Source organism: Prunus persica, chromosome G2 (genome assembly GCF_000346465.2).
Source record: "Prunus persica cultivar Lovell chromosome G2, Prunus_persica_NCBIv2, whole genome shotgun sequence".
NCBI lineage: Eukaryota > Viridiplantae > Streptophyta > Magnoliopsida > Rosales > Rosaceae > Prunus > Prunus persica.
This window is the reverse complement of record NC_034010.1, coordinates 13,099,544-13,109,160: the sequence shown is the minus strand read 5'-3', so window position 1 is coordinate 13,109,160 and position 9,617 is coordinate 13,099,544. Positions and strand designations below refer to the sequence as shown.

General features: G+C 37.9%; 1 protein-coding gene across 2 annotated transcripts; it reads left to right on the top strand.

Moving 5' to 3' along the window:
- On the top strand, positions 2,004-9,022 carry LOC18787938 (ankyrin repeat-containing protein ITN1). 2 transcript variants are annotated; one of them, XM_020556623.1, is made up of 7 exons: positions 2,004-2,058; positions 2,131-2,625; positions 2,708-2,851; positions 3,136-3,228; positions 7,187-7,234; positions 7,343-7,764; positions 8,275-9,022. In XM_020556623.1, exons 1-7 carry the CDS (start codon positions 2,010-2,012, stop codon positions 8,881-8,883), a joined length of 1,860 nt encoding a protein of 619 aa, XP_020412212.1. In that variant the 5' UTR covers positions 2,004-2,009; the 3' UTR covers positions 8,884-9,022. The 2 variants fall into 2 exon arrangements, with proteins under 2 accessions (XP_020412212.1, XP_007221395.2); XM_007221333.2 differs by lacking the exon at positions 7,187-7,234 and having other exon boundaries at positions 3,136-3,223; positions 7,656-7,764.

Here is a 9,617-nt window from a genome sequence, read left to right as displayed (position 1 = left end):
ATATATGGCCCCATATAAAGAACTTTTTTTTTTATCTGTAATTTATCATTCATAATGATTTGTTTTGAGTTACAACTCAAAGATCATTCATAAAAATAAAAATAAAACTAGCTAAAACCGGAAAACAATAAACATCGAACTCTGATAAACAAAACGAACATAGTATTTTCGATAAATACTGAATGTTCGAGAGATAATAAAATGGTTTCAATTTGAATACATTTTTACAAGAATCTTAGAAGAAACACTTAAAGAAATAGACAGTTGCGGTTACTGAACCACAATACAAGGGAGGTCCTCAGCTATCCCAATGTTTGCAGAAATAGTGATCGCTCTATATTACATATGTGTATATATCAGTTCCGCTGACCTAAGAACCTAAAAATAGGACCTATGAACAACTCTTTAATAAAAAGCATTGGATTAATCTAATGGCACTAATAGCTTGTAATTTAAACCCTTGTCATACTCCTTACTTTACCAAAACAATCTTTTAACTATTTTAATCCGCAAAAATTAATAAATAAATGAGGGATACATTGTTCCATTCATTGTCTTCCTTCCACACATATTTCTCCCCCATCCTCACCATGGCCAATATGGAAGAGGATTGGTCAAAAACCATGGCCAATAAATGTGTTCTTCCTCTTTTTCGAAGTCTGGATGATTCCTCCAGTTTGCCCGGGTTTGTTTCTGTCATTGTTGGCAAAGGGGTTACTTCCTCCTCCGCCTATCCTGCCTCTTGCTAGTGGAGGGAATGGATTGGGGTCCATCCTTTTGAATCTGTAGGGCAACACAGCTAGTGCCCCAGGTAGAAGTGCCAAGGGCTGATCACGTGGGGCCACAAATTGTGGAATAGGTGGAGGTTCTGGCTCATTTTGGGGGGCCTAAACTGGTGCAGGGCCTTCTGGCTGAATTGGAGCCTCATGTTCTTGGTTGGGAAGGGCTCCTCCCCTCTATCCAGCTTGGTATGGCCATGCCAGTCTTGGTGGAGGCCCATTAACAAATTACCCAAATTTGGGGCTTTGACTGATTGATGAAATCAACTGCTTTCGGTGATTTTGTCTGAGTGAGCATGTGTGGGTTGAACTGAGCGGCTTAGAGGTGATTTCGTCTGAGTGTGTTGGTTGAACTGAGCGTGTGCGTGCTTGCTGTCACTGATTTTGGTTTTGTTGGTTCTAAGGTTTAGGAGATATTGATAGAGATTGAGGGAAGAGAAGATGGTGGCAGAGATGGATGGAGGACATAGAGGATATCGGCAGAGATTGAGGGATGAGAGTCACGAGAGAGAAGAGAGAGGGATGTAAGTCGCGAGAGAGAAAGACAAGGATGCCAGAACGAGATAAATTGTTTTGTTTTAAAAAAATCACTGTAGCGGGGTTGACTTGCTTTTGGCGTCGGTTGTTAATTGTTAGGCTTGAAATAAAATTCTTGAAAAACATTTTGCGCATCAGTAAATTTTACCATCGATGCTAAAATATAATCAACGGCATCATTAGGTAGCACCTAAAATTTGTGATGATGCCTTTATACCCTTTTAGTCTTATTAATTATAAAATCAATGGCTAAATTACTAATAGCATCGGTTTTCCAATTTGCCGATGCCTATGTAGTTTTGCGGAAAGTGAAATTTAGCATAGTGATTATTCAAAACACAAGGGTGCATTAATTTTAAAAGTTTTCATGAATTATTTTCTTTTTCTCTTTTAATTTTTTATTTTTTTTTTGGGTATATAAGTAATAGATGGAATATTGGTATACTGACGTGGTACTTCAAGATATATATATATATATATATATATATTTAAAATAAAAAGAAGGAATGTAACCCCCAACACACCAATGTAAAGAATGCTTGAAAAGAAAAGGCCTGATTCTTAATACACCAATGCACTCAACCCCGAATGCTACTTTAAGATGAGATCCTTTACTCTTCTGAGTTGTAAACTTTTATCTGAGACCTAAATATAAAAACAACAAAAATAGCAATATTCAGGTATATAGTAAGAATGGTGAAACCTGTTGTTCCTGCCGATGCAAACTCATCATCCAATCCAGGTATATAGTTGTTAAAACAAGAAAATGTATTAATATGATTTGAAATAATTAATTATCCAAAACTTTGGGCAGGACATGACGACAGAGTGTATGACTACAATCAGTGTAAGCCGTTGTTCGATGCTGTGTGCACTGGGGATTGGAATAAAGCAAAGGAGTTTCTTACACTACATCCCAATGCAATAAGAGCAAGACTTACATCTGCAAACAAGATAGCTCTTCACTATGCAGCAGAACTAGAGCACGAGCATATTGTGGAAGAGTTGGTGCAGTTGATGTCAGAGGAAGACTTGGAACTAACAGATAAATGGGGTTGGACAGCTCTAGCTTATGCTGCAAAAAGAGCAAATCTCAAAATGGTTGAATGCATGGTTAGAAAAAGCAAGAAAATACTTAGTATTCCCAATGGGACCGACAATATGACTCCAATTCTCTTGGCTTCTTTCCAAGAACAATGGGATGTCGTTCATTATCTTTACTCCGCCACTCCCCTCCAAGATCTAATGCCAGAAAAAGGACCATACGGCTCTACAATTCTTCGCAGCTTTATTATTGGCATGAAATTTGGTAAGAGTTTTAATCTTATAACAATGAAATTGATTACTCCTTTTTTTCCTTAATTATAAAAACTTGTTTTTCTCTACTACAGGTATTGCTCTGGAATTAATTCAGCATTGCCCACAATTGGTCTTAACCAAGGGCCATGATGGGGCATTCCCGATGGAAGGATTTATGCCTTCTGCATTCCTGAGTGGAACACGCCTCAAATTTTGGCAACGATGGATCTATAATTGTTAGTATCCACATTCTCTTTCCTCTTACAATTACAATTATATATTTGCGATGTTACATTGACTGTAATATTCTATTTTTAATTAAGAGTTAAAGGTATTTTCACTCTGTTATCTAAGAGGACATGTGACAGAATATTAACATGGGAACATGACGGGACATGGAAAAAGTTCAGAACACAAAACGTATATATGCAAATCATTTATGACGAGATATCCATAATTGTAATAGAAATAGTAATTCAAAATATATTGATTGAGGTTAATTACTGTCATTTTTTGAAAGGTATACGCATAGAGCATGCCATTAGTGATATTCGTGTAAGTGTTCAAAATGAAGGAAATGACGAATGTAATCGAATGAAGATCACTTGGTCAGGTATGTTGTGATTATGGTTTGTTGTTGCATTAAGAATACTAAAGAATAACTAATGTTCATGAGCAAATAAGAATCTGTCATTGCATAGTTGTGAAGGCAATGGAAGGAAACCAATTTGTACTAATATGTGTCGAGACAAGAATTATGATATTTAGGTTGTGTGGAAGCAAATATTTGAAGATCCTAGATTAAATAATTAATCCTATCAATTTGGGGATTAATTCATTAAATTGGGGATTCTTACAATAATTAGGGATTTGATTCTAATCAAATCTCTAATTGGTTCAATCTCTCTAAATTAGGGAAAAATAATTCCTTTCCATGTGAGGAATTATTCTTCTGAAACCCTAGCCACCAAGGCCCCTATATGTGGCCACGCACAAGACACGAGGTACGTCTAAAACTCTTTCCTTTGAAAATGAAGTTTTGCAAGCTCTAAAACTGCAAAGAAGTCAAAATGATGCAATTTCTTCAAAATCGTTAATTGTATCAGAAAAATTGGTCAACTTTACCAAGGAACCTCTACCAAAAGTCATATGGATCAACACGATCCTAGTCGACTCCCAGGAGTCCAGGCACACCACATTTCTTCCACTGAATAGCAATTTTCTTCATTTCCTCCTTGGAATCAATCCATCAACTAGAATCATTCTCCAACCCTTCTAGTTTATTTATTCTTCTTCTACCTATTGTAGATAAGGGAAAACTTTGTTTTTTAATCACCTTCCTTTGGCCACAAATGTCTAGAATTTTGTTTGCAATAAAGTTCCTCCTGAGCCAAAATATCATTTGATTCATTAGTGATCTTGTTTTCTGGAATCCAATGATAAAGGCTATGCCTTCTTCACAACGCTCTGAATACCATCCAATCTAGTCAAAGCTTGTTTTTTCTTTTGGAATAATGCTCCAAAAATCTCATGGGTCCAAATTCTGAAAATAGGGGGTGAGATTTTGAATTTTTTTTTTTTTAATAAACCCCTATTATCAAGTGACCAAGAATTCTTCAAAAAATCATCAAACCCAACCATTCATGCATAAGCCACATAGCGGCAAATCTGAAATATGCAAACTACCGGACTTTGTTGGTGTGGGTGGCTTGATGTAAGTCATGATGTGTAAGTTCCACATCGGAGAATATACGACAATAATCTACAGTTCAAATAGGCCTTTGCTCTCCCAGGTGGTTAAGGTGGGTACAATATTGGTGCATGATTTGGACAGATAGTAAACTCCTTTTGAGCTTGTTGGTACAAAAATTGGTATGAGTGCCTAGTTCGACTGAGATGCACTTGGTTCAAGGTGGAGCCATTGGCATGTTTAAGAAGGCGACTTAAGTAAAAATGCTTGGACTGGTGGAGAAAGGTGAGTAGGCTAGTAGAGCAAGGGCTAGTGGGGCAAAGGCAAAGGCTCAAGGAAATCATAGTGGTGACTAACTAGGGGGCTCCTAGCAAGGGTCAAGAAAATCCTAGGCATAGGTGGAGCAAGGACTCCTAGTGAAGCCCAAGAAAATCCTTCTCATAAGAGGTGGAGTCCTGGGGGGGCTTACTCTTGAAAAGTGCGGGTGTTGTGAATAGGCGGGTTGCTAGGAGATTGTTGGTGTAGGTGGCTCGATAGAAGCCATGATGTGTAAGTCCCACATCGGAGAATATAATAATAATCTACAGTTTAAATATAGGTGGTCCACTCCTAATTTTATGGAGGCCTATTAAGTTAAAAACCACACACCTAGTGGTCCAGTTCGCCTCCACTCTCCTTAGTGGTTAAGGTGGGGACAATATCAGTGTATAGTTTGGACAGTTAGTGGACTCCGTACAATGATTGGTGTTGAGTTGTGCGAAAACACTCCAAGACCTTGTCATTAATGAACTATGCGACGACATGCATACAAACCCCTTTATAATAAAGCACTATGGGACGACATGCATACAAACCCCTTTATAATAAGCACACATACCACAAAGAGAGATACACAAGAACACAAAGATTTATAGATATTCGTCCTCGTGCCTATGTCCTCTTGGTGATACACCCAAAAAATTCACTAGTATGTAAGAACAACTTTGGTTACAATCAAGAACCCCCTTATCTTTCACAAGAACCATAGCTCTCTTTTCTCTTACCCTTGGCCCAAATCATTTGATGCCCTTGAAAACACCCAAGAATTCGCCCTCTTGAATTCTCTTATGTCTCTCTCGAAAATTCTCACTCTTGAATTTTCTCCTCTCTTCTCCTAATTAACCCAGCCCTAAAATTCATAGAACTTGGGCTACAAGTTAACTAGGAATAGGAATCTAAAACCCTATTAAATTAGGCTAGAAAACCCAAAAATAATAGGAAACCACATCAAAACACGCCAGCGCCGCCAAACCAGTGCGCGACACTGTTCACGTGTCGACCGGTCGCTTAGAGTAGAAATCATGACTTGAGCTCTTGGTCGCATGGCCAAAAAGACCGGTTGCCTGAACACAGCTCCTCCGTCTTGCGATTTCTTCTCAGTCCTTACTACTCATCTCATGCAATCCCTTAATTCCCTTCTTCCTCTTGCATCAATGGTGAGCCAATTTCACAACAGATTTAGTAGTAGGGGGCTCTAGTCAGATTTTATTCTCGGAAGATGGTTGATAAAAATCTCAAAAAAGGGAATCCTCCAAGAAGTATTGAAATTCCTCTAGCAATCCTTCTCCAAATAGTTTTACCATTATCCTTTTATCAATCGAGGTGAAAGGGCTGCAAATAAATCCACGGTCCACAAGTTTATGAGCCTGAATCCAATGAGGAAGACTACATAGTTTCCATCGATCACTTCCACATTTCCTCTCATCTGAGCAAAACAATCTCATTAAAATCTCCAATAATGGGCCTTGGTAAAGTATGGGCAGCACCATCATCAATTAGATGCCTCCACAAACAATCTCTTTTCCTAGGGCAAGGGTTTCCTATACACAACTGTCAATAGAAAAGCCTGAGTGACCCACCTAAGAAAACAATATAGTAGCTTGCTTCATGGGCTGCACCCTGGTCTTAGATTCATTCTAGAGAAACCAGATTCCTCCAAAGAACCCACTGGCCTCCACAACTTCTTTCCTTTAAAATGAAGTTTCGCAATTACCTTTGCCGCCCTGACCCTAGTAATTATGGGCTCTAAAACTGCAAAGAAGTCAAAATGATGCGATTTCTTCAAATAGTTAATTGTACCAGAAAATTGGTCAACACCAGAACCTCTCACATTCCAAATAAAAAACTTGGGCAACATTAAAATTTAGGGGAAGGGGAAAAACGCCAGGGACAAGCCCATCATCAATCATCCTCCATACACACTTCGTCAGCCAATATGTTCAGGGAGGATAGTATCTTGTCTAGCATCATTGAAATTTCCAACTCCGACATTAAGGCTTTCAGGGACACAGGAGGTCTAAGAGAAACTCTCAGCCCATTTATACCATACAGTGGAATCACCCTTATTAATACTGCTCTTATTAATGACATCTGTTAGGGCCTCCCTACCCTTAACCATACCAATTTTTGGCATGGCGTTTACTTCGATTAAACATAAATGAATCCATTAACATTGAAGAGAGCATGGGCATGACAAGAACCATAATAGCATGAAACGGAGTAATTTGAAAATTTGAAAATTTGAAAATTATGTTAATGCTTCAACCTCAAAGCCAGGGCTTAGAGTTTAGTTCCTCATACTAACTGAAAATAAAAATGGTAACATACTTTGCGTCATGTGGCCCGCTTGTTTTTCCGGATGCAACACCCGGTGGGATTAGAGGTTATTCAGCCCAGCCCACTGTACATGTTCGCATCCATATGTTTCTAAATATTCCTTGCACCCATTTTATGAAACTTTTCAAGTGAGTTAATTGCTTCTACACATTTTGTCATCATCTAATTAACAGAGATACATACAGCTTTCACCATCTTATATTTAGATTTTGAATTTCCATTGCAGTGGTAGGTTTCTTGAAAGGTTTGAAATCAAATCTCCTTGAACTTTTGGGTATGCTACTTCTTTTTTTCATCTTTCCTTTGTTCTCCATTAATTGTTTTAGCAATAAATTTTTTCATGAATTAGTGGTATGACATGTTTTTTTCAATGCCAACCTAGGAATCAATCGCATACGCGAAATAAAACAGGCCCACATTCAATCACTTGAACTCCTTCATCACATGTGTGAAGTGATAAAACATTCACCTGGCCAATATTACATACGTAGAGCAATTTTTCGATCTATCAACCGAGGGATGTTTGAGTTTACTGACAGTGTATTGCAAGCAAGACCAGATATCATGTGGATCAATAATGAAATAGGAAGGACCCTCTTTCAGTTTGCAATTGAATGTCGCCAAGAAAAAATTTATAGCCTTATTTATAAACTGGATAAAAGAAAAAGAACAGTGATTGGAAATTTTGCAGACAGGTCTAAAAATTGCGCGCTACATGTGGCTGGGATTCTATCCCCATTGGCAAAGCTCGATAATATCTCAGGTGCAGCTTTGCAAATGCAGAGAGAAGTGCAATGGTTTAAGGTCAGAACATTTTCTATATAATTCAGAGTCAATTTTTTTCTCTCTTATGAATCAGCTTTCCTAAATATATGCCCTTCTAAAGACCCTTTTTTGTTTGTAAATTGTGGGAATCGGCCGTGGGCGCACTCTATAGTAATTTATTAGTCGGCATGGTCTGCTTTCAAATTAAAGAAAATCGGAGTCAATTTATACTTTTTCAACTTCTACAAATTGTAACATAGATGAAAATAAATTGTTACATTTAGTCGTTTATTCATTCCAATATTGAAAACTAGAGCAAAATAGCACGAGTTAAACTATAACCTTTAATAGAAACTTCAAATGCAGAATGAAAAGAAAAATTGGAATACCAAAATATTCATTCCAATATTTAGTAGCTCTAAGATGTCTTGTTCAAGTTACTTTATGGTCAGCATGCTAGTCTTCTTGTTAGCTCTGCTCTCTAATTATTGGAAAAATAGAGTAATAATCTTTTACTCATATGAATATTTTTGTTCAACAAAAATGTAGGAGGTCGAGACTATTGCATTACCCCGGATTAAAGAATCTATTAATAACGACAGTATGACGCCGCGTGAGCTGTTTACAAAAAGCCACAAGGAATTGGTGAAGGAGGGAGAAAGATGGATGAAAGAAAGTGCAACTTCTTGTACAGTTGTAGGTGCTCTCATTATTACCATCATGTTTGCTGCAGCATTCACAGTTCCTGGTGGAAACAACGAAGAAACAGGCTTCCCAATATTCTTGCATAAAAATTTATTTATGGCTTTTATAGTTTCAGATGCTGTATCGCTCTTTTCATCTACAACTTCGGTGTTGATGTTTTTAGGAATCCTCACATCACGTTATGCGGAAGATGATTTCCTCAAATCCTTACCAACAAAGATGATAATAGGCCTTTCCACCTTATTCATCTCTATTGCCACCATGATGGTTGCCTTTTCTTCTGCCCTTTTCATTATGATCCATGAACAGTCGTGGATTGTTATTCCAATGATTTTCCTTGCTAGTGTTCCAGTCACCTTATTTATTTGGATGCAATTTCCTCTTCTAGTTGAGATGTACATTTCTACTTATGGAGGAGGAATATTTGACAAGAAAGTGAAATCAAGGGCATAAATTCTTCTACATGGAAGAGGAATATTTGATAGGAAAGTGAAATCATGGACTTTTAACTTCTTGATGGTACCTGTAAGTTGTAACTTCTAAGAAGCTTGTGTGTGTCTGGCATCCTATAATAAAACTGAAAGTTCAGTATCCATTTTATTTGTTCTTGTGAAGATATAATTATTGGATAAGCTCTTGCTTCTCTCCCCATATCCCTGATAATATGTTGTGATTCTCGGTGAAGATAAGCGTGTGGGAAAAGAATTTGGGATAAGTCTTGAAGTTGTTTGACTTTGTTTTGGGCTCTGCCCGTTACATACAAATTTAGATCGAGCAACGAACAGATCAAGTCAAAGGCACCACCATGGTAAAACCTCTGTACCGTAGCAATAGTAAAATAATGCTTGGCTGGATCTCAGAACTAGAAGATTATCTATGGGGAATCTTTAATAATTGTGCCAAGCAAACACTAGTAAAAAAACCCCTTGCGCGACCAAACTTTGCGCGACGAAAAATTATTCGTCGCACAAAGTTACTTTGCGCGACGAAACTTGAAACTTCGTCGCTCAAAGTCTTGCGCGACCAAATTTTGCGCGACGAAAAATAATTCGTCGCGCAAAGTCACTTCGCGCGACAAACTTTTGCACGACGACAATACATCGTCGCTCAAAGTCTTGCGCGACGAATTTTGCGCGACGAAAAATAATTCGTCGCTCAAAGTGACTTTGCGCGACGAAAAGTAAACT

Bases quoted from the DNA above. Each gene is read 5' to 3' on its own strand.
- LOC18787938 (XM_020556623.1), top strand. From the start codon at position 2,010: ATGGTGAAACCTGTTGTTCCTGCCGATGCAAACTCATCATCCAATCCA. The intron at 2,059-2,130 runs GTATATAGTTGT...AACTTTGGGCAG, and splicing joins AAACTCATCATCCAATCCAG to GACATGACGACAGAGTGTAT. The intron at 3,229-7,186 runs GTATGTTGTGAT...TTTCCATTGCAG, and splicing joins AATGAAGATCACTTGGTCAG to TGGTAGGTTTCTTGAAAGGT.